The following is a 24299-nucleotide window of genomic DNA, read 5'->3' as shown; positions in this document are numbered from 1 at the left end:
CCCGGCCGGGGGAAACGCTGTGCCCAGCGAGGGGTACGCCGGAGACCGACGAGCGAGCCCACGGAGCAGCAACCGGCGTCAGCGCCTGGGTGGGAGCGACGGAGCCCGCGGGGAGCGGGAGCTGGGGATCAGCCGTGCCCCCCCTCCACGGACGAGGGGCTCCCAGCAGCGCGGGGCCGGCCGGGACGAGCGCATCCAGCGTGACCCGGATAGGCTGGAAAGCTGAGCAGAGAGGAACCTGATGAGGTTCAACAAGGGCAAGGGCAGGGTCCTGCACCTGGGGAGGAACAACCTCATGCACCAGTACAGGCTTGGGGTGGACCTGCTGGAGAGCAGCTCTGCGGAGAGGGACCTGGGTGTCCTGGTGGACGACAGGGTGACCATGAGCCAGCAGTGTGCCCTGGCTGCCAAGAAAGCCAATGGGATCCTGGGGTGCATCAAGAAGAGTGTGGCCAGCAGGACAAGGGAGGTTCTCCTTCCCCTCTACACTGCCCTGGTGAGGCCTCATCTGGAGTCCTGTGTCCAGTTCTGGGCTCCCCAGTTCAAGAAGGATGAAGAGCTACTGGAGAGAGTCCAGCGCAAGGCTGCGAGGATGGTGAGGGGACTGGAGCATCTCCCCTACGAGGAGAGGCTGAGGGAGCTGGGCTTGTTCAGCCTGGAGAAGAGAAGGCTGCGAGGGGACCTTCGAAATGCCTACAAATATCTGAAGGGTGGGTGTCAGGAGGATGGGGCCAAGCTCTTTTCAGTGGTGCCCAGTGACAGGACAAGGGGCAATGGGCACAAACTGGAGCAGAGGAAGCTCCAGTTGAACATGAGGAAGAACTTCTTCCCTCTGAGGGTGACGGAGCACTGGAACAGGCTGCCCAGGGAGGCTGTGGAGTCTCCTTCTCTGGAGATATTCCAGCCCCGCCTGGACAAGATCCTGTGCAGCCTGCTCTGGGTGACCCTGCTTCGGCAGGGGGGTTGGACTAGATGACCCACAGAGGGCCCTGCCAACCCCTACTATTCTGTGATTCTGTGATCCCGCACATGCTCGGCTGCACAGCTCGGCGCTGCACGCACTGCCCGGGCTGGACTGAAACCTCCGCCACGGAGCTGAGCACCGAGCAGCTCCCGACGCTCCCGTGGCTGCGGGTGCAGCCCCGGCACCCTCCAGACGGCTGGGCGAGCTGCTCCGGTGCAGAGCAGCAGGCAGAGGAGCCCAGCCAGGAGCTGAGCCGGCGGACAAGCAGCACCCATCTCAGCACTGGGTCGTGACGGACCCACTGGGGTGGGCAGTGGCGTGCAGAGCTGCTGCTCCTCACGCCCCAGGTCCTCGTCCCGCACTGCAGCGGGCTGCCAGGCAGGACCCCGGTACCAAACACCTGAGCCTTGGGGCCAGGGAACCGCAGGGACCCCTCCTCTGTGCTGCTGCACGGTCAGAGCCCCGCAGGAAACCTCTCCCTGGCCCTCCTGCCTTGGGGTGCTGGGGCACGCTGCTGCCGCAGGGTCAGCGTGAGGGACCCCAGCTCTGCCACCAGTGAGCTGCCACCTCTCTCCTCGTCCTTCACGGCCGCCGCAAACCCTCAGCCAGCAGCAGAGCATCCATCCACGCTCCGCACCAGTCTCAGCGAGCTCCAGTCCAAGCTCTTGCTCTGGTGGTCCCGCTTTAATCCAGGGGCACCCCAAACGTCCCCAGGCACCGCGGGGAAGCCCTCTCCGGTTGGCAAACCTCCCAGGGCACCTTCCTCGTGTAAGCCCTGCACGCGGCAATGAGCCCGTCACCCGTGCACGCCCTGCACGGTGCCCCTGCCCGATGGCTCCCGTCCTTTCGGTAACATTGGACTGAAGATGATTTAAGAAAAGATGAACTCACACAACACATTTTTACATTCGCTGGTTTTGTAAAGGCACCCCCTCCCCTCCCCTCCCGCGGGGCTGTTTTTCATCCCGCTCTCCACGTGACTCTCCCATCCCTCTCATCCCCGCCGATCAGAGCATCCTCGAGCTGCGCGTTAAATAACGTGACTAACGCCCGCCTGCGGCGAGTCACCCCGGCTCCCCCGGCCACGGGCTGCCTTCCGCAGGGTACGGTGACAGCGCAGCAGCGTTTGGTTTGGTCGCTGCTGCTGCTTTAGTTCATTCGCATTTCGATGTACCTCCTCCCTGCACTGCATTTACTGGAGAACGCAAAGGCAATTAATTGATTTGATCGCAGGTTTTTCTCCTCTCAAAGCCCTTTTCCCCAGGGAGGGCTGGCGGGGACAGGGAGGGGGTTGTGAGGCAAGCACGAGTCTGGTGATGGTGGAAATATGGCTAAAAATATCGATCCTAACCCGGAGAGCCAGGAGGCTAAAGAGCTCTAGTTATGGGTTTAAAATCTCATTACTTTCCATCCAGTGGAACAGTTTTCCAGGGACTATTCTGGCTGTTACCGCTCAGTGTGCAAACGGAGACTCAGGCTTGGGAAGATGAGCTAACGCTGTTCTTATTTAAGACCAAAACTCCTCTCCCCTCATGTTGGTTGGCTCAGCCAGGAGGAGTCCTGGGACCAGGTCACACTTCAGCCCTCGGCTCTCCGCACCTCCCGACAGCTCACTCGAATGCATCTCCTAAGTCGTGGCTCACAGCAAGGGCCTTCCTGAAGACACCTTGTCATGCCAAACCCATCTGGGGGTCACTATGGTTTAGTTCTCGGAAAATTAACATTCCCTGGAGAATCAGAGGTCCGAGCCTAGCTGGCAAGCACCGGGGTATGAGCCTGCGGCACATCCTCGGGGATGCTCAGGCTCTGCGCTCCTTTGAGTCACAAGAGCAAGATACCTAAATATCTCCGAGGAATTAAAACTTCAGGGCTCATCTTTTTTTACCTCCCACCCACCTCCCAGATGCTTGGAGAGATGGAAAGAAATTCATCTGCACTCCTTCCCTTCCCCAGCTTCACGCTCTGGGAGGGATCTGAGGCTCTGCACAAGATCCCAGGTGCGAGACCGCAAAGCTCCAGGGTTCCAGGTCTGCGTTAGACCCAGCCATCACCCCCAGACCCACGGCCACCGTGCAGGGCTCGGCTCAGCCGGCATGGGAGCGCTGGCACCGAGCAGCAGCTTGGCCCAGTGTCCCTGGGAAGGGCTGCTGGGTCCCAGCCACCCCCCAGCATCTTGTTCGCCTCCTACATCAAAGTCTTCGAAGCGGCCCGGTTCCAAAGACAACACAAGCAACCCAGAAGAGCATCAGGGAAGGCTGGCGGGATGGCTACGGGCACTGCAGACCCTTGCAGCCGCCTTGGGAAGGGGTCTGCTCTCCTCCCACAGCCAGGGAAACCTCGGGGAGCCAGGCGAGCCCCGCTCCTCGCCATCACATCGCTTTTGCGACCCTTCAGCCCGCCGGCTGTCATGGCTTCACGCACGCGTCTCTGCTTAAACTCCACCGCAGAGCAGCTCAACCCCGGCAAAACCCGCAGAAAAGCCCCTGCTCCGTGTCCCTGCCCGCAGCCAGGGGCTCGCTCCTCGCTGGGACGGACACCGGGCTCCCGGCCGCCCGCCAGCGGGACGAATCCCCCTCCCCGGGAGCGAGCTCTCCCCGCAGCACAGCCCCACGCCAGCTTCCCCCCGCGCCCGAGCCAGCTCCAGCCCTGCTTCGCACTCTCTCCCCCTCTCTGCGGTGGCAGCTGGTGGCTGAGCAGAGTCACCTACACAGAGCTGCCTTTTCGGCAGGATTTTTTCCTGCGGTGACAAAAAATACAGTGGAAAAAACCCAAGCGAAACGACACGAGCGCAACGGCGAGGAGGCGGCAGAGGTGGGCTCCGCGGTGCCGGTGCCGGCCGGACGCCCGCGTCTGAACACACGCACAGCAGCACAGGGACAGAGCCCCCCGCGTGTGCCTGGCAGCGTGGGGGTCCGGGGAGCAGCGCCCAGCGCCGCGCTGGGCATCCCCACGGGGACGCGTCGGGGCGGCCGTGGGCACTGGCACCCACGGGCGGGCTGGGAGCTTCTGCCAGTTTTAGCCTGCGCGGTGCCAGCGATCGGCGTGTGTCACGGAGCCGTTACTCCCTCAGCACTGCTATAAGGAAAAAAAAAAAAATTTAAAAAAAAAATCCACATTTTGACAGTGACTCATCATCTCCCATTCTGGAATCTGTGGGGTTGTTGCAACCTACACAAGGCAGTTCAGAAACGCAAAACAATTCTGAATAATAGAGGAGGAAAGAAGTTTGAAAATGATGGGTAATTTCGAGCGCTCCGCTTCAGGGGTTGAACTTTGTTTTTCTCATTCTAAAAGTGATCAGGTAGCGCTGGAGCTGCCTCCCAGGGCCTCCCCCCGCGCTCCCTGGGCTCCCTCCCTCCCTCCACACCGCTGGAGCTCTCGGCAGGGACGCCGGCTCCTGGGATGACGCTGGGCTTTCCCGGCCGGGATGGGGTGGGAAGGGGCCCCGGGTGGCCCCTTCCCCGCGGGAGGCCGACGCGCTGCCGTCCCCTCCGTGGCACGGCGATGGGCAGCCGGCCACCGACGCTGGGAGCCCTCGGATGGGGCTGGGGAGGAGAGCGCTCCTCATCACGTCCAAGGAAACCATTTCATGTTTTATCTTTAACAATGAACAAACATTGATTTTTATTTTAAAACGCAGTTGACATTCCTGTGATTGCAAACTGAGTGCGGGAGCAGCCAGAATCGATGTAAATAATCTATGTGTTAGAAATTAATGAGTTGAACTGATTGAGTTTATCCATTTAAATTAATACAGTTCTAGCAATTGAAGAAAATAATAATCTTTTGTTTGTTTGCCTGCTGGGAGACATTGATGGTAAGAGATGGGGCAGGAGCGGGAGCCCCAGCTGAGTGTCCCCGCGCCCGAGACGCCGCAGGCAGGGCAGGATCCCGCTCCCCTTCGTTTAACGAACATTTTAGATTCACCCGGGTCAGCCGACGAGCTGCTGGGAAGGGTCTGCCTTCCAGCCCAGTATCCAGCTACAGTAACCAGGCTGGCCGGCTCAGCCCCAGGAGCTGATCACAAAGCTTCCTACCAGCAGGATGTGGGGAAAGCAGGTCTGTCCTCCCCTGCCAGACACCAACCCCACGGCAGCTGGGGACACGGTTGAGAGCAGATTTGATTATTGCTTTTTATGCCTTTAGCAAGTTGTCCTTCATGAGCATTTCTGCCTGCTTTTTAATGTCTCCTCACTTGTTGAAATTCACGCCCCTTCTGTCTCTCCTATTTGGACACAGCTTCCACACATCAGACGATGTCCTTTTCTCTCCCTCGCTCCTTCACTAGGATGGTTTCTTGGTCATCTTCGCTGCTGGTGTCCCTCTAGCCCAGCTCCGTCGTGTCTGCAGCCACCCACCCCACCAGCCCACCGGTCACTGAACAGCCTCACGGACACGGGACGCAGGACTAAACCAGGATATGGGTCCCTTGCCCACCCCACCAGCTCCTCCAAGAAGCATCACCCATGGTGCCTACAACTTCCATCTCAGGGTGCCGTTACTGCAGCCCGTGGAATTACTGCTCCCGCAGCCACGGCCTCCCCTGCGCAGTCAGCAACGCGAGGCATCAAACCGGCAGAAAAAGAGGAGGGAGGAACCAGGGGACAACCGAGCCCCCTGCCAGCACCACCTCAAGACAGTGAGAACAAAACTCATCACGGAAGCTGCCGGCAGCCCTTCAGTGCCTGCACATCCCAGGCGCGGGCTGGGATAACGAGTGGAAGGATCCGGACTTGCTCGTCTGTTGGAGCGAGTTTGACCCTCGCGGTGTTTCTGAGCCCTACGGAGATGCACACACCCAGAACGCTGAAAATCGATGATCAAACCTGCCCAGAAGGGACCGGGGTCAGGGGTACAAAAACCTGGCACCCTCCGGTTAAACGAGCTGCCAGGGTGCTCCGGCGCCCGCTTCAGCCCCCGAGCTCTGCCAGGGGCCAGACTGCACCAGCGGCTGCTCAAGCACCTCTTCATAATAAGTGGGAGAGAAAGCTGTGCTATGATGGGAAGCTAGAGGTTTCACTTCACCAGTATTAAAATGTCCTCTGAATTTCTAAAAACCTATAAATGACAATTTCATAGCTCCGAAGCGCAGCATCCAGCACCGGGGAGTGCTATTTTAGACTCTGTGTTGACAGCTGAAGGGGAATGGATCAGAGAATTAAAAACTAGTTGCTGCTCAAGTCCAAGCAATCATGACTTGATTACGCTTCTTATGGGCAAACAGAGGCAAGTCCAAGGCACTAACATATATTCCTGGTGCTTTGAAAGGTCAATTCACAGAGCACAAAATTATAAGCCAAATCAATTTGGAGAATGGATTTAAGCATACAAGCACGACTGTGAATAGAGAATGATTTAAGAGTGTTTTATCCCAAAACTCCTAACAGAGACAAGAGTTTGCAGCAGTTTGAAAACCACCTGGGTAATATGTAAACAGCTATAAAAATAAAGACATGCCCAACAAAAAGAAGAAAGGAGATACACACAACTCTGAATATAAATCAGCAACTAGAAATTGTAGAGCACTGAGAAAGGACGCAAACAAACAGTGGAAAACCCATCCAAACATCTTTCCCCACTGCACTAGGATGAACAGCAGCAGCAGAAAGGAGCAATGCTATCGCCCGTTACCACGCGCCAACGGCAGAAGCGTTAGTCACAGGACCGAGAAATGTTAAATAACTGTTATTACAACTGCGACATTTCATATTCAGCACATTCAGATCGCAGAGCTTAAAGAGACGCGCGGAAGGAGCTGACTGAGCAATTACGGGCGATGCTCGATGCCTCGCCAGGAAGCTCCTGAGGATGGGGATGCTCGGGAGCAGCGCTGTGGCTGCCCGCTCTCCCTGGGCTCCAGCATCCCCAGCCCCGCCGTACTCCTTCCACCGCTCCGGGCACCTGTGCTGCTATCCGATGGCACAAGGGGGGACTGGAACCAGGGGACAGGAGCTCGGGCTGCTATCCGATGGCACAAGGGGGGACTGGAACCAGGGGACACGAGCTCGGGCTGCTATCCGATGGCACAAGGGGGGACTGGAACCAGGGGACAGGAGCTCGGGCTGCTATCCAATGGCACAAGCAGTGACTGGGAACCAGGGGACACGAGCTCGGGCTGCTATCCGATGGCACAAGGGGGGACTGGGAACCAGGGGACAGGAGCTCGGGCTGCTATCCGATGGCGCAAGGGGGGACTGGGAACCAGGGGACAGGAGCTCAGGCTGCTATCCGATGGCACAAGGGGGGACTGGAACCAGGGGACAGGAGCTCGGGCTGCTATCCGATGGCACAAGGGGGGACAGGGAACCAGGGGACAGGAGCTCGGGCTGCTATCCGATGGCGCAAGGGGGGACTGGAACCAGGGGACACGAGCTCGGGCTGCTATCCGATGGCGCAAGGGGGGACAGGGAACCAGGGGACAGGAGCTCGGGCTGCTATCCGATGGCACAAGCGGGGACTGGAACCAGGGGACAGGCCACGGACGCAGAGCGACAGGTTCTGGTCACCCCATGTGCTTTGGTGGAGCGGCGGCAGGCCGCAGGCGTGCTGGTGACAGGGGCTTTGTGCCAGCGGCCGCAGACCCTGAGCCGGGGCACCCGGCCGCACGCAGGTGACGACGAGCGCGACGGCCGAACGAGCTGACCCGGTGCTTTGACACACAGCAGCCTGGAATAACCGCACCCCAGCTTTACTCCCTATTTCAGGGTGAAGCAGCTGCTCACGTTGCTGACTAACGCCGCGTCCGTTTTTCCCGGAGGCTGTTCATGCACCCGGGGAGGGGTCCAGGCGGCCGAGGGCTGGGAAGCATGCTGGCAGGAGCGAGCAAACCCCCCGTGCCCTCCGCACAGCCCGGTCTCAGCCCCGCGCCGCAGATGCCAAATTGCATTGAGGGCTGCGAAAAGCAAATCATTTTCCGAAGGAGCCCCACGGTGCAGAACATCAAGGCTAAAAATATGTAAATCGCCACGGAAAGCACTGTCAGAGCTTCAGCGAGACCAGCAAGTTGCCAAAAGGCAATTTCGAATTTCCGAGCTCGCTGCACGAGGCACCAGAAAGGTCACTATTTCTGAAATCTGGATCTTCACAAATAAACACATTTGCTGAGGACTCGGTGAGTCACGCTGGCGCGGAGCACACAGCATTTCCAACCTAATGCTTTTGACAGGCCACGAGCAGGGCGATCTTTTCATCTTTACAGTTCATCAATAGTTTTTACAGCTGCACAGTCAATCTTTAAAGCACATTTAGCCTGGGAGGAGGCACGGCAGGTTGTTTTCCTTGCAAAAGTGATACTAAATTTATTTTTTTTCTTCCACTTTTATAGCACTGATTTGAAGGTAAGTATTTGAACTTCAAATACAGGACTGACACTCAAGCACCTGCCTTTTTTTTACATATATATACACTTCTGTCACACCTCCCTAATGACATAAATATTTGAAGTTCCCAGCCGATGTGCTCAAAGGGACTCGATCCATCAAACCCTGTTTGTCTCGGGGAGTTCGGCGGGCACGGTGCTGCGCGTCTGCTGGTGCGGGGGCAGGGGGCTGGCAGCCTGCAGCCCCAGGCTCCCGCGCTCCCGACCCGGCCGGCCCCGGGCTTGCTCCGCGCGCTGTAACGCAGGGTCGGGTCCGGTCCAGCCCCGCTCGCCGGCGCGGGCAGCGCCGACGGATTTAGCTCGCTGCCTGCTGCAGGCAGAGCCGCCTCCTCACCATCTGCGGGGAGAGCGCCCCGGGAAGCCGGTTCCAACGCCCCAGATGGGGAAAGCGATATTCGGGAGTAGCACCATAGTTTCACTCTTGGCTTTTCTGGGAGAGCAAGGAGGGACCACCTTATAGACTGAGCATCAGGAGAGGACCTGGCTGGTGAACACCAGGCTTGCCTTCCCCCTCCAAGAAACAAAAGATGCCTACCTGATGAGGTTCAACAAGGGCAGGGTCCTGCACCTGGGGAGGAACAACCCCAGGCACCAGTACCGGCTTGGGGTGGACCTGCTGGAGAGCAGCTCTGCGGAGAGGGACCTGGGTGTCCTGGTGGACGACAGGTTGACCATGAGCCAGCAGCGTGCCCTGGGTGCCAAGAAGGCCAATGGCATCCTGGGGTGCATGAGGAGGAGTGTGGGCAGCAGGGCGAGGGAGGTTCTCCTCCCCCTCTGCTCTGCCCTGGGGAGGCCCCATCTGCAGTGCTGGGTCCAGTGCTGGGCTCCCCAGTTCAAGAAAGATGAGGAGCTACTGGAGAGAGTCCAGCGCAGGGCTACGAGGATGAGGAGGGGACTGGAGCATCTCTCCTGCGAGGAGAGGCTGAGGGAGCTGGGCTTGTTCAGCCTGGAGAAGAGAAGGCTGAGAGGGGACCTTAGAAATGCCTCTAAATATCTGCAGGGTGGGGGTCAGGAGGACGGGGCCAGATGCTTTCCAGTGGTGCCCAGCGACAGGACAAGGGGCAACGGGCACAAACTGGAGCAGAGGAAGCTCCAGCTGAACCCGAGGAAGAACTTCTTCCCTCTGAGGGTGCCGGAGCCCTGGCCCAGGCTGCCCAGGGAGGCTGTGGAGTCTCCTTCTCTGGAGATATTCAAGACCCACCTGGACAAGGTCCTGTGCAGCCTGCTGTGGGTGACCCTGCTTGGGCAGGGGGTTGGGCTGGGTGACCCACAGAGGGCCCTGCCAACCCTGAACATTCTGTGATTCTGTGATACCTACGCCCTGGTAAGCTTCCCAGAAATTCAGAGCAACTCCCGCCACACAGCGCTCGCTCTGCCCCGCTGCCTTCGGGAGGGCTTCGCCGTCGGGAGCTCCTCGACGCTGCCACGCACGCCGCGTGCTCCCTGCCCGGGCAGCGGTGAGGACGGCGCGTCCTGCCCCTGGCTCCAGGACTGCACGGCTCCGAGAGAACCCGGCGCATCACACGCAGCTTCGGGGCCCTTGGCTCGCTCCCCTGCCCACGGCAGCGCGTGGGGCTCCTCTGTGTGGGGGTCTCGCTGCCCCTGCCCACGCCGCAGCCCCGGCACCGCAGACTCTGTGCTCAGGTGACCTCGGGGCAGGGCACAGGGCCACCCTGCCAGCTACAAACCCGCTCTGCCTTCCCGTGGGTCAGACCCGGGCAGACTGCCCCACAGGTCCCCGAGCTGCTCACACCATCACCTTGGCCACAAACCAGCTTCACCGTCCCCCGGCTTCCCGCACCTGACTCAGAGCACAAAACCCTGTGCCAGGGTATCTCCGGGGCTTGGAGCCAACCCCAGCTCCCGCAGGGCTCTGCCCTTCCAGGAGGCAGCCGCAGCCAAATAGAGATTGAAGGGGGAGAGAAGAAAAACATAAAAGACCCCGAGATGCATGGGCAAGCAGACAGCTTCACCGCTCGTGCCAGCGCTCTCCATTGCCTTCCCACTCTGCATGAAATCCCGCAGCAGAGCCCACCGCGCTGCTGTTGAAGCCAGGCGACGTCTTGCCATCGGCCTCAAGGCCAGCAGGGCTGTGCCCCACGGCACAGCATCGGGGAGCCGGACGCACGAGACTCCCCGAAGCATGTGGGAAGCCTCGCAGGACATGTGCTGCTAGACCCATCGGCACGGGCTGCCAGCGTGGGCTCAGCACTGCCCTGGCTCTGCCAGCACCGGCCCCACAGCCCTGCCTCCGCCCCAGTGCTTACCTGGGGCTTCCCCCGCGGGTTCGTCCCCCATTTCCAGCTCAGGCTCGTGCCCAGGGTCCATCCCCCGTTTCCAGCTCATGCCCAGGGTCCCTCACGTTGCCCTCAGCCCACGCTGCAGCCCTTTTATCAGGTCTGTCCCAGCTGCAGCCCGGCAGCTCCAGCCCAATTAAGCTCATGGCACCCACCTGCCTCGCTCCTGACGAGGCCGTTCTGGCTAACGAGATGACGAAGGCTGCGCTGAGGGCAGGGCTGCGGGGATGGGGCAGCTGTGCAGCTCGGGGCCAGCCCCGTACGCTGGGCTACCGGTATTTGCTATGTAACTGCTCCCCATCCCTCACCCACTCCCACCTCTGCCAGCCCCCTTGGGGCACGGCACCTTCTGCCGGAGCTGTGCTCTCCACCAGCCCTCGGTGCTCAGCGTGCGGCCCCAGCCTCGGTCACCTCACCAGGATGGAGCCGTTCCCCCCGCCCCGCGCTCCCCGCTCGGCTGCGGCAGCGTGGGAGCAGCCCAGGGGCTCCTCCAGCTCCGGTGCTGGGCCGGGGCGGGTGATGCTATCCCCAGTTCCCAGATGGGTACCGGAGGGCTGCAGAGATGCAGCTCACAGCGTCTGCTCGGTTTGGGCGCTCAGCTGGGGCTGCGCAGAGCCTGGGATTTCACAGCCTCTGGCAGAGCCCGGCTGGCCCGGAGCGCTGCCAGCGCCCGCGCTGCCAACGGGGCTCATCACGGCCAAACCCACACCCTGAGGAACAAAGCTCCCGGGCGTCGACGGGACGTTCTGCTTCTGTTTTCTAGAAGACTTTTCCTCATCCTGGGGGGGGGAGATCTGTCCAAATTGACAATGCAAACAATTTCTAAACGAGTGACTGAACGGGTGTATCCTGCAAAGCCCTGGCTTACGACAAAGGGCTGCTTCCCGGATCCTCCGGGGAGCGGCACAGACCCGATACTCGACGTCCGCACCGAGACGCTGCGGTTTCACACGCGCTGCACTCATGGTGAGCTGCAGGAGATGGGGACCAGCTCACATGGACCAAACACCCGTGACAGACGTGGCCACGGCATGTTTGAACGGGCAGAGAGGGCCATCCTGCTGCAGTGGTCCCACACCCCAGCGCACTGCGCCGTGCCGTACCGTGCCACACCGTGCCGTACCGTGCCGCACCGTGCCGCGCGGCTCGCTCCCCGGGCTGCGCTGCCGGAGCGGGCTCCGGGGCGGAGGTGCTGACACGTCTGCCTCTCACTTCAGCCGCCAGCCAGCTAGGACCAGCAGGAAAGCCCCACGGCACACGCCGACTCGGACGCTCGGCGGGAGGGCGGCTCTGCCCCAGGGGACGAGGTGGTGGCCGCAGCCCTGGAGCGGGGACCCCTTCTCCGGCGCCGGCTGAGGCTGGGGCAGCAGCAGCTCTCGTGCTCCCCACAGCAGCGGTGGGAATCAGGGCTGGCTGGGACAACATGCAGAGGAGATACTGTTTAAACCTATTACTATGATTTAAAATATTTAAAACATGCACGCTGCCTCCCCCTGGGCTCGCTGCCGTCCCTGTGCCCTCACTGGGGCACACTCGGTGACAGAAGCAGAAGACCCTGTCCCCGCTTCTCCCCCAGCTACGAGGCCTCGCGCCCCGGGCTGCCGCTTTCCTGCTCCCATGGAAGGTGGGATCACGCTCGTCCTTCTCCAGCTTTTTACGCTGGAGGGAAGGCCAAAGACTGACGTACACAAAACTCCAGTCCTTGGCTGGAGCGTGCTGAGGCGTGGCAAGAGATCCTCCTGGCGCGGAGAGCAGGAGCCTCGGGGCTGCGAGAGGATTCCAGACCTGCTGCCACGCCGCGGGCTGGCAGCGGGGAGCGGCAGGTCCCCGTCCGGAGGGGACCCTGCCCCGCTGCCTCGTGGGGTCCCTGTCCGGAGGTCCCCGGTTCCCCAGCCCGCCCTGCGGCAGCGTGGCCGGCTGCTCGGCGGCGGGGCCGTGCGGCACAGCTGCTGCGCCGCGATAAGGGCCGCGAGGCTGAGCGAGGCTGCTCAGGCAAATGGAGGATTTGGCAGGGACGCTGCGCAGCCTGGCAGCGGACTGCCTCGGCTGGCTGGCGAGGCGAAGCCGGAGCCGCTGCAGGGAACGTCGACGTGAGACCGCAGCCTGTCTCCCGACGTGACGGTGACCTTTCCCGGCCAGGGAAGCAGCCCCGGGGTTGTGGTGGGGCAGGAGGCAGCCCCGAGGGAAGGCAGCTGGCGACTCTCGCAGCCCCTCGCGCTTGCTGATGCGATGACGTCGAGTGATGCAGCCGGTGATGCTGATGCATCACAGCACCGTGACAGCCGCCAGCAGTAACTGTCAGCTGGTCTTTAGCATCCAGCCGAGCCTCAGCCAGCCCGTCCCGAGGGGGCTCTGCTGCCTGCCCGGAGGAGGCCAGCCCTGCCGGGGGACAGAGCTGCCATCATGGGACCAGGGGCAGGACACCAGCGGCTCGTCGAAGGTGCCAGCAGCGTAAGCCAACACTGATTTTCAGAAGTTAAAATCAGGAATACTTTAAAAGGGTAGGCGCATGCTGGTAGCCTCCCCGGGGGTCGCTTTCCCCTCCCCTTGTGACTCCAGGCATGAACTGAGAGTAGCGATATAATTCAGGCACAATTACCAAATCACCAGCGAAATCGGAAACGCGAGCACGCGCGAGGCGCAGACACAAATGTCACCGCAAATGCCGCCTTCTGTCACTGCCTTCCACCGCCCGAGTGCCCCGGGGTCTCCTGCCAACGCCAGCACCAGAAAGGCCGGGGGCCGCACAGCCCCCTCCGCTCCCCTCTCCCGGCCCAATTCTCCTCCTTCAACACTTGGCAAAAACCAAGCAGGCAGAGCCCGCGGTGAGGGCGCTGGGACGGCAGCGAGGTGCTGGGCCCGCTCCCACGCCTGCCCTCTGCCCTCCCGCCGGCCGCATCGCTTCGTTACGACTCCGTCTCCGTACGATAAAGCCCCGCAGTTCCCAATAACCTCACATGGCAGCGGCGAAGCCACCCTCCGCAGCCCGACAGCGCCGGGTTTGTCTACAGACTGAGCGTCAGGAGATAAGAAACCGGCAATATCTGAGAAAATCATCAGGCAATATCACCCGTCCAGCAGCCACCATCACTGCTCCTGCCTCTCCGCGCGATGACTATGAAAAACCCTGATGTTTTCAGCCTGCCAAATGCAGTCACGCACCCAGCGTGCAAGCGATTGCAGCGAGGGTTAAGGAGAGAAGCAAAGCCCAGGTGTCCCGCCGCACCTTTCAAAAGGGAGGAAAATCCCTCGTGGGAAGACCCTTCCAGCCTTCCTCCTCCGGGCAAGCGAGCCGCGGGGCGGCAGCAGCCCCGGCGCAGGGAGGGCGGCAGCCAGAGCACGGCCAAGGCAACGGGGAAAGGTGGGACGGAGGAACGGACCGCAGCAGTCTGAGTGCTGGCATCCCTGTTAACCCTGGGCTGAACGATGGCGACGCTGCCCTGCTGCCGAGGCCGCCCGCCGCTCCTCTGGCCGTGGAGCACGAGCTGATACGAGTGCAGAAATCCCACGTTGTCCTTGTGCTTCTGCAGAGGCCACAGCGCGCACGGACCTGCGCCCGCGCCAGCCGCTCGGCATCGCTCCCCACCGCGGGCGAGCGAAGCCGTCCCTCAGCAGCCGTACCCGGCGAGCCAGCCGGTGGCCAGAGGCCCCGAGAGCGGCCGCCACACACCGACGCGTGTCTGTCCCCGACAGACTCACCCCAGGACCTGGGACGGTCTAACGCCCAAAGCACGCCCCGGCCTGGACTTCTCACTGTGAAGACACCGTTACACGCCTGCTGCGAGCTGACGGGCAGATGTCACAAACGCAAACTCAGAAAAGCACCCCTGAGACCCCCGGGCTGGCCCACCGGCCCGTGACCCACGCGGTGTGTTACGCCGGGGGCTGTGTGAGGGATCCGCCGCGTGGTGACGCAGCCCGCTGCTCCCCTCGGCACCGGCTGCGGAACCTCTCCTCCCCGAGCCGCCGCAGAGCTGCCAGCGCGCGCCAGCCGGGGGAGAAGACGCCCGTTGTCGCCCCGGCACTGCCGTTCTTTATCACAGCAGGTGACTTCTTAATCAAAGACCTATCTTGAGATGCCCGCTGCTGCCGTCCCCCCGGCACGGTATTTGCCAGAACCTACTGAGGAGTCTTAATGAGTCTGCAAAGCAACGGCCGTGGCTCCTCACAGCCCGGGCGGTGGGACCAGGCAGAGCGAGCGGCAATGGATGCCTTCCCGGGGCGCCTCGCCCAGCGAAACGCTGCAGAAAACCTCGGGTGCTGAGCCCAAAGCACGAGGCACAGCCAACCCACCACGAACCCTGAGGAAGGGACGCGAAACCACCCTCTCCACACCAAGCACTAACCCAAAACGCGGGCAAACACCAGCTTCAAGGCATCTGCTTCCAAGCGCCGGGTGAAAAATCAAAGTGAGTTTCAAAAGTCGTCGCGCGGTCGCAGCCCTCACGGACGGGGCAGCGGGCGGGCCAGAGCCCTCCCCGGTTCCTCCAACGTCGCAGGCGCTTGGCGAAAACCCTCGCCGAGCACGCAGCCCCGCTCGCACCCCGCGGGCGCTTCGGAGCGGCTCAGGACACGGGGTGGGCACCTCTCACCCTCGGCACCTCTCCGCGCCGGCGTGCGCTGACAGTGGACACGCTGCGTCTGCACCCCGCCAGCGCGCGGCCCTGCGTCAGCCAGGGACGCCCATCGGCAAGGGGAGCCAGGGATGAGCCCCCTGCCAAGCGGGACCCCTCCGGCAGCGGCTCAGCAACCCCCCGACACTTGCAGGTTTGTGAATTTATAAAATTTTAAGAGCAATGTTGATTTTCCTGAAGAGGGAGGTCAATGTCTATTTATGAAGTGCACACGGTGTTCATCAAAACTCCATGGTGGAATCCACGTGAAGAGCAACCACCAAGATGCGAGAGGCACCGAGCAGGTTGAACAGCAGGGCTGTCTCACCCCGCCTCACCCCACGCAGCGGCACAGCATCGCCGGTCTGCGCACCCGGACCGTGCCCCGAGCCACCGCGCGGTCCAGCCGGGCTGTGCCGGTGGGCGGGAAGGGGCTTCGCCCTGCGGAGCAGCGATCGCGGTGCTGTGTGAGAGACGAACAGTGACAAACCCCCCCCGGCCTCGCATCGCCACGGGCAAAGCGCGCGCAGAGAGAAGGGAAGTGATGTACCGGAGGCCGCATAACTCTCGGCGGCGGAGCCGAGCGTCTCTCCCCACTCCCCGGCTGCTCTCGGCAGACGTCGTCCGCTGGCACCTCCCGGCAGCCCGCGCCAGCACCCCACCTCCCCGGGCACCGGGAGAGGAGGGTCCGGCAGAAGTCCCTGGGGCACCCTCCCCCAAAGCACAGCTACGCTCCCAGCCGCCAGCCCCAGCACCGGGGCTTGCAGCCTTCGTTAGCCATCCCTAATTATCTGCGGCCGTAATGGAGACAGCGACCTTGGGAAAAAACCCACTTGAGCCTCATTCGGATTCAGGCTTCCACCTCTACTGAGCAGTAACAGCTCCGAGATGAGAGACTGCACCACGCCTCTGCAGCAGCAAACCGCCTGCTCCGGCGCTGCTCACAGCGTTCATTTTACTCATCACGTGCTGCTCGCAGGCACGGTGCGATCCCGCTCCCCACGCCGCCCCACAAGACGGGATTTTTGTCCAGACGAACCCTGCAGCATCCCAGGAGGGTAAACTCTGCAGCCCCTGTTCGAAGCACCGGCTTCTCAAAGCAGAGCTGGTGGCACAAGCTGAAGCACGGCTCCTCTGCGGACACCTTCCGAGCAGCAGCGGGACCCGGAGGCACGGCTGCCTGGCGGCGGCCACGGCCCCTCTCTGTCCAGAAGGATTTTTACGGCTCTTGGCACTTGGCCACGGGGCTGGAGCAGACGAGGGTCCAGCTAGCCTAATCTCCATCTGTACCAGCGGGCAGTAATCAATGCTTATTCGATACATCCACCACCAAGCCGAGGTTCGGGGATCTCCTCCGTCCGGGGTCACGCCTGGGGCACCACACGTGACATCCCGCAGAGCCCCGTGCTCGGGGCATTTGGTCCATCCTGGTTTGGCCCCGGTGACAGAGCTGACCGCAGTGCCGGGCGCGTGGCCGGCCCCTCCTCAGCGCTGTCCTGGTGGAAAGGCTTTGTGGGCCTGGAGGGGACGGGTTCTCACCCTGCAGCGCGGTAGTTACACCAGATATCCCAAACGGGTAGCTGGTCCCTCTTCACCTTCACCCACCGCTTCATCTCAGACGCCTCCATCGCCTGCTTCCCACCATGCGAGTTACCTTGATGCCTCCCAGCTCTCACAGAGCAAAGGGCAAACACCCATTCCCCAGTCGCCTCCCCAGACCTCCCACGCGGTCCAGACCTGTCCTGTCTCCCCCGCCATCACCTCCAGCCCACGCCGATGGGCCCCATCCGCGCAGTCCCTCTCACGCAGCCACCATCCCGGGGCCCTGCTCGCCGCGGTGCCGGAGCTGCCGGCGTCCCCGGGACAGAGCCACGTGCGGTGGCATCGGCGCAGGGGCTGGAGCAGCCGCCGGCCGGGAGGTCAGCGTGGCTGCGTACCGAGAGCAGGGCAGCCGCCGCAGGGACGCCAGCGCCAGCAGCGCCGCGGAGCGGGACCGAGAGCGCCGCGGAGAAGCGTTCCGTTGCAAGACGGGTTGTTGATGAGAATCTATTGCAGACAGCAACCAGACAGAGGAACAGGATGAGCAGCTCCTTAAACACCTACCTATAACGAGCAGCGAGGAAAAGTGCTCTATCATGGATGATTGCAATCTCAGGGACATTTGCTTGGCGCTTCTAAAAATTAAAGATAATAACTTTCTAACAGAAACAATATTGCTGTCACCTTGGGGAAATTCTCTGCCTGGCCTCGCTCAGAAGGACGGAGGAGCTGAAAGCAGGGGAAGAGCTGGTGGCTGTGCAGGGGAGCTGCCTCCAGCCCCACGTAACGCCTTCGGTGCAAACCGGCTCAGCTCAGCAGAGCCCAAAGCAACCACGGAGAAAACCAGCTGGGGGAAAAAGGTAAAATGGAAGGATGACTGCTGCTCAGGAGCACGGGCAGGGCGCTTCCCGGGCGCCCCACGCTGCTGCTGGGCCTGCCAAAAGGGGGATTCAAAATGGCAACTCAAAAATCCAAAATCCAGGCTTCTGATGCTGGAAGTAGCAGTTGGGACATACACGTGGGTGACAGGAGCAGCCAAAGGCATCAGCGAAAATAAATCTGCAACCGAAAGGTTTAAGCAAAGCACGGCGGCGTTCTTCCGCTGCGTCAGAAGAAAGGAGCTTTGCCGCCGACGTAAATCACTACCAGATCCTGACGGTGCAACTGTCAGTCACGACGCAGAAGCGACACACGATTATTTGTTGGTCAGATACCTCTGTTCTGTACTTGGAGACCAAGGGGCTCCCGTGTTCCGCCAGGAGCTGGGCAGGACGCTGAACAGCCGCTGCCCCGTGTAAACACAAAGCTGGCAGGACCAGGGAACTTTCTCCCGAGAGCATTCGGAGAATCGGCCGAGAAGCTTTCTGAAGATCTAAAATGGATTTTAATAAACCTGGGCATTCTGTTGAGTTTCTAGAAGACAGGAAAAGCTGGTTTAACGCCACGAGTGATGGCGATGGGCAACGGTAGGAGCTGCGTCCCCAGCATCGCCTGCGCGCCGGCTGGGGTGGGCAGCAGCGGGGAGGAACCACGGCGTGAGACAAATGTCAAATGGCCTTGTGGAAAATAGATTTATCAAACTTCATAAATTTTTCTTGATATGGTTACAAATTCAGTTGATAAAGGAAATCAGTAACATAATACATTTAGAGTTCCGCAGGGTATTTGATTTAGCTCTCCTGAAAAAGCAAAAGACCAGCATAGAATCACAGAATCACAGAACAGTAGGGGTTGGAAGGGACCTCTGTGGGTCACCCAGTCCAACCCTCCTGCCGAAGCAGGGCCATCTACAGCAGGCTGCACAGGACCTTGTCCAGGCGGGTCTGGAACATCTCCAGAGAAGGAGACTCCACAGCCTCCCTGGGCAGCCTGGGCCAGGGCTTCGTCACCCTCAGAGGGAAGAAGTTCTTCCTCATAGAATCACAGAATCACAGAATGGTAGGGGTTGGAAGGGACCTCTGTGGGTCATCTAGTCCAAACCCCCTGCCCAAGCAGGGTCACCCAGAGCAGGCTGCACAGGACCGCGTCCAGGCGGGGCTGGAATATCTCCAGAGAAGGAGACTCCACAGCCTCCCTGGGCAGCCTGGGCCAGGGCTCCATCACCCTCAGAGGGAAGAAGTTCTTCCTCATCTTCAGCTGGAGCTTCCTCTGCTTCAGTTTTGTGCCCATTGCCCCTTGTCCTGTCGCTGGGCACCACTGGAAAGAGCTTGGCCCCATCCTCCTGACCCCCACCCTTCAGATATTTGTAGGCATTTCTAAGGTCCCCTCTCAGCCTTCTCTTCTCCAGGCTGAACAAGCCCAGCTCCTTCAGCCTCTCCTCATAGGGGAGAGGCCAGCTGACGACACCCCCAATGTCAGGCTTTAATCTGGAGAGCATCCTCCCAAAACAGACCAAAGCCCAAGCAAAGCTCTGCAGGTTTGGCAGGGGGGAATCACCGGCTTGGCAAAGGCTGCGCCGACGCTGCTGCGGGGGACGCTGGAGGGGGGGTCGGGACAGGTCCGAGCGGGACGGCTCGGCTGAGGAAGGGCTCCGGGTCCCCGCAGCCCCACGCAGCTGCAGGCAGACGTGTCCTCCGCAAACTGCCCCGCGTCCTCCGCAAACTGCCCCGCGTCCAGCCCCACGAGGACGCCCCGGCAGCGGGGACGGCAGGACGCCGTCCATCCCTCGGCGGGGAGTCAGGCAGAGCCACGCTCGTGGTCCTCCAGAAACGACCGAGCGCGTTATTCCGACGAGGGAAATGAAGGAGGAAAGGGAAAGCACCACATCCCCTGAAAACACGAAATTTCAAGCAGCCTTGGCCAAACCCTCCCACGACTTCTGCCTCTGGCAGCGCTGCGTGACGCTGTGGAGCCCGTCCCAATCGACCCCACGCAGCAGGGAGGACAAGCAGGCTCCCTGCATGGAACGATGCTGAATTTAATTAAGTTTGATGAAAACCAAAGTTCTTTTACTTTCCTAAAACCAACCCAAGCCTAAGGAGCCACTTCTCCACTTCAGCTTTCTCCCTGAAACGCCGCGCACTCCCCTGCCTTTCACACGGAGAAGGGAGTCACGGGGGAACCCCAGCGCCGAGGAACGGCCACGGGGCACACGCGCCCACAACCGCTGCTCACGCTGGAGCGGGAAGTACAAGGCGACAGCTACCAAGCACGTTGTAAAAGCGATAATCAGAACTCAAACGCTGCAGCTGAAAACAGCGGCTGTCCTGGCCCAGCAGCCTGCGAGCGCCTGCCGGGGCTCCAGCTCCTGAGTCAGCCGCTAATTTGTGTTCTCCGGCGTGGGCGTCTCTACCGAGGGCTGCGGCGGCTTCATTCAAGATTTATCCGCTCTCGCCTATGGGCTTTCGACGCTCACGTGGGGCGAGCGGCTCGCACGCAGGCGCTGCGCGTGTGTGCCTGACACGGACGGAAAGAGCATCCGCGACGGAGCGTGCACCCGCGCTCAGCTCAACGACCCGCCGCGCGCAGCCAGCCAGGCGAGCGGCCGCAGCTCGCCGCTCCGTCCCCCCTTGTTACACGCATGAAACCCCCGTTAGCGGCGGAAAGCTCAAGGCCGAGGCGCTTCCCGACGGGCGGAGAGCCTGCCCAGCGCTCGCAGCAGCTCCCGCGCCACGGGAGAGCCGGCCCTTGCGACCGACCGCGCTCGTTCCCAACGCAGGATGACAGCGTGCAACCTCTGCCTGCTTTCGGAGCCAGGACGACGTGCACAGCAACCGGAGCCCGACACGAGTCAGACAGGACCTGCTGCACGTAAAGGCACGGGGTGCAGGGGCTCAGCACCCCGCGCTCCCCGGCACAGGGCGGGCAGGGGGAGAGAGCGGCCGAGCGGCTGCAGCAGCCACGGGGGGACTCAGCCCCGTCCTCCCTCCGCGCAGAACGGGCCCGAGCTCTGCACGGCGCGGCAGGGGGAAGTTTGCCCTTCCCGGCATCGCGTCAGCTACCGGGTGCCTGCGAGACACCGGCGCGTTTCTCCAGCCAAATTCAGGAGGTGATGAGCCGCACCGCCGTGTCCCCCCAGCACCACTGCAGCCCCCCGTGCTCACCCCGAGCACCGGCTGGGACCCTCCCCGCCCGGCCGCCGACTCGGTGGCCCCGCAGCCCCCATTGCCCGCCCGCGCTCTCACACACACGCGAGGGATGACGGAGCCCGTGCCTGGCGCTGGGCCTCCATCGTGCCATGGACACGGCCGAGCAGCACCGGCAGGGCACTGTGCAGAGCCCCCCCATGCCCACTCCACCCCGGCAGCCGGGCGAGCGCCGGCCTGGGGGCAGAACGCGCAGCGGGGAGCGATGACCCCGCGGCTCCCAGCCCCGCAGCTCCCAGCCCCGCGCCCGGGCTCAGGGCTGTGATTCAGCTCCGAGCGCTGGCACGGCACCGCTAAGTCCTCTCCTGAGCGTGCTGTGCCCAGGAGACCAGGGCCTCACCGGCTCCTTCCAAAGCAGTGATTTATCGCAGTGAGGGAAACATAAAACGTTCGCTGAAAAAAAAACCCCCCACAGCCAGCAAACCCAAGAATTTTGGAAATTACTCATGCCTCCAGCGATCCCATCTTTCACAGCCCTGGCTGCTGCCTCCTCGGCTCCCTCAGCCCAAGAGAGGAGACAGATTATCTCAAATTATTTATTATGGAATTAGAGCATGATCCAAACCCTCCTTGAATCAATAAGAAAGCTCCGACTGACTTCACCGGGTTTAGGACCGCGCACCAGGAACAAACAGGGCATTTCTGCATCCCTGTGACTCACCGAGAACTTTCCAAGGTGGAGGGGGCAGCCCAGCACCGCTGCTCGCTTGCCCCCGCCGTCGGAGGCACCGCTCCCAGTCCGGGGGAGCCTGACGGCCCCGGGGTCCCGCAGGACAGCGGGGCGGCTCCCCCCGAGCGCACAGCACTCCAGCTGCTCCCGCTGATGTCAGAAGTTACGGCCCAGCGCGCTCCCATCAGCCATCTTTTGCTGCGCCGCTACCAGCGCCCGGCTCCGTCCAAGCCCACGTTCCAGCGCCGCCGGTTGTTGCTCGTACAAATCCCAACCGGCAGCTCTGGGCCAGCGTCGCCCTCCGAGCGTGGGGAGGGCAGCGGCTGCCGTGGCCCCTCCGGCCGGCGCTGCTGCAGGAGCGAAGCGATGGGGCGAAGCGGGGAGGCCGGGCAGGCGGGAGCCCAGCCGTTGGGCAGCCATGGCAGAGCAGCCCGGCCGTGGGGCAGCCATGGCAGAGCAGGCCGGCCGTGGGGCGCAGTCCCCGAGGGACGGAGGGACAGGCTGAGGTGCGGCAGCTGTGGCAGGCCATGGGGCAGCCGTGGCAGAGCAGCCTGGCCGTGGGGCAGCCATGGCAGGCCGTGGGGCACAGTCCTCGAGGGCCGGTGGGCCCCACTGCCGTGGGGCAGCAGTAGGAGCAGCAGCACCAGCAGCAGCAGGAGTGGCAGCAGGAGTGGCAGCAGCAGGGGCAGCAGCAGGGGCAGGGGCAGCAGCAGGGGCAGCAGGGGCAGCAGGGGCAGCAGGGGCAGCAGGGGCAGCAGGGGCAGCAGCAGGGGCAGCAGCAGCAGCAGGGGCAGCAGCAGCAGCAGGGGCAGCAGCAGCAGGGGCAGCAGCAGCAGCAGCAGGGACGGCAGCAGCGGCAGCAGCAGCAGCACGCATTGCCCCGCTCTGCTGCCCAGCGGGGCCGGCGCTGTGGCGGGGCCGAGCCGCGGACGCGCCGGGTGCGGGGGCTCTCCCGCTGCCAGGGGCCTCACGGAGGGGAGAAGCGGGGGGGGGGGGGGAGCTTCGCGCCGAGACCGGCCCTGGGGCCGGGGCAGGGACCTGTGGCCTCTCCCCGCGCCACCCCCGCGCTGCCGGGGGACGCACGGCGCGGCTGCCCGCGGGAGGACCCCCGCACCCCGGCTAAACCCGCGCCCCGCGTGCGGGAGCCACCCGCGAAGTTTCCCCTCGCCGCGCCCGGGGCTTGGAGGGCGGCGGGGCTCGCCCGGGGGGGGGGGGTCCCGGGATGCCGCTTCTGGGCAGGGGGTGCGGGAGGGGTGCGGGGGGGGGGGGGGGGTGCGGCGGGTACCTTCCAGGCAGCACGTCCTCCAGAGCCCGGAGTGGGTCATCACCTCCTCGTTCTTGCGGCTCGTGTCGTTGTCGCCCGTGGACTTGGTCCTGCAGACGCCGCGCGAGTAGAGCCAGTAGTCGGTGCCGACGGCGATGGTCATGAGGCTGAAGGCTGCGAAGGCGCCCACCGTGGTGACCAGCATCTGGGCGCCGCGCTCACACATCCTCGCGCTGCCTCATCCTACGGCGGCGGCTCGCAGGGGAAGGGCCCGCGCCTCCGCCCGCCGCCGCCGCCGCCGCCGCGCCCCGCGCCCGCCGCCTCATGGCCCCGCGGCCCGCGCCCGCCCGGGCCCCCGCGGCGGCGCCGTGCGGGGCTCCCGGGCCCCCGCGCGCCCGGCCCGCATGGCTCCGCGTGCGCCCGCGGCGGGAACGCGGCGCCTCTCCCGGCGCCTCCCCCGCGCCGCCCGGACAAGGCGGGGGGGGGGGGGGGCAGGGCGGGGGGCGGGACGCGGCGGGGGGGGTGGGCGGTGGCTGGAAACCGCCCCCCGCCCGGCCGGGGACTGGGAGCCCGCCCCGGGGGGCCGGGAGAGGCCGGGCGGAGGCGGGGACCGGGACCCCCGCTGCGGGGTGCTGGGATCGGGACCGCGCCCGGGGGAGCGGGACCCCGCTGCGGGGTGCTGGGATCGGGACCGCGCCCGGGGGAGCGGGACCCCGCTGCGGGGTGCTGGGATCGGGACCGCGCCCTGGGGGAGCGGGACCCCGCTGCGGGGTGCTGGGATCGGGACCGCGCCCGGGGGAGCGGGACCCCGCTGCGGGGTGCTGGGATCGGGACCGCGCCGGGGGAGCGGGACCGCGCTGCGGGGTGCTGGGATCGGGACCGCGCCGGGGGAGCGGGACCGCGCTGCGGGGTGCCGGCACCGCGCCGGGGGTGCCGGGCGGGCTCCCGCTCCGCTCCCCGGCCCCCGCCGCGGCTCCCCCCGCCCCCGGTTCTGGAGCTGCTGCCCCGGTGCCGGGCGCCGAGCCCCGGCTGGCTGCGAGGGAGGGGCTCGGGGCCGCGCCCCGACACGGCCGCGGGAAGGCGTGGGGGGGGGATGCGGAGCTGCGGGGGATGCCCCGCGCCTGCCCGCGCCACGCGGAGCCCGCCCGTGGCCCCAGCGCGGTGGCAGAGCCGGGCCCGGCGGGGAAGCTGCACCAGGGGCCACTCCCCGCATCGCTGGGTGCCAGCACCCACCTCTGCGACCCCTCCACGCAGCCCGGTGACGCACCCACCTCCGAAATGGATGCTCTTTTCAGGGCTGGGGGTGAGGCGTGAAGGCGCAGGATGTACCTGGTAGTGCGGGTTTCCACGGGTCTCCCTCGTGTGCACCCGCAGGTAAATACTGGTTATTTACTCCCAAAACACGAACAGAAAATCGTGAAGGTTACCAAAAAATCAGGTACTGAGAAACGAAGAGGTGTGAAGATTAAATACCCTCGTCACCCTCCCA

General features: G+C 63.3%; 1 protein-coding gene across 2 annotated transcripts in view; it reads right to left on the bottom strand.

Moving 5' to 3' along the window:
• The window catches only part of CACNG3 (calcium voltage-gated channel auxiliary subunit gamma 3), a 33597-nt gene extending 10481 nt beyond the window's left edge, over positions 1–23116 (bottom strand). For both annotated transcript variants that reach the window (XM_075436795.1, XM_075436796.1), the window contains exon 1: positions 22832–23116. In XM_075436795.1, coding sequence (XP_075292910.1) covers positions 22832–23036 — 205 coding nt within the window. In that variant the 5' untranslated portion in view covers positions 23037–23116. The remainder of the gene's footprint in view (positions 1–22831) is intronic.
• Positions 23117–24299: the final 1183 nt, after the last annotated feature.

The sequence above is a fragment of the Opisthocomus hoazin genome, chromosome 15 (genome assembly GCF_030867145.1).
Source record: "Opisthocomus hoazin isolate bOpiHoa1 chromosome 15, bOpiHoa1.hap1, whole genome shotgun sequence".
NCBI classification, from domain to species: domain Eukaryota; kingdom Metazoa; phylum Chordata; class Aves; order Opisthocomiformes; family Opisthocomidae; genus Opisthocomus; species Opisthocomus hoazin.
This window is presented reverse-complemented; position numbering and strand designations above follow the sequence as displayed.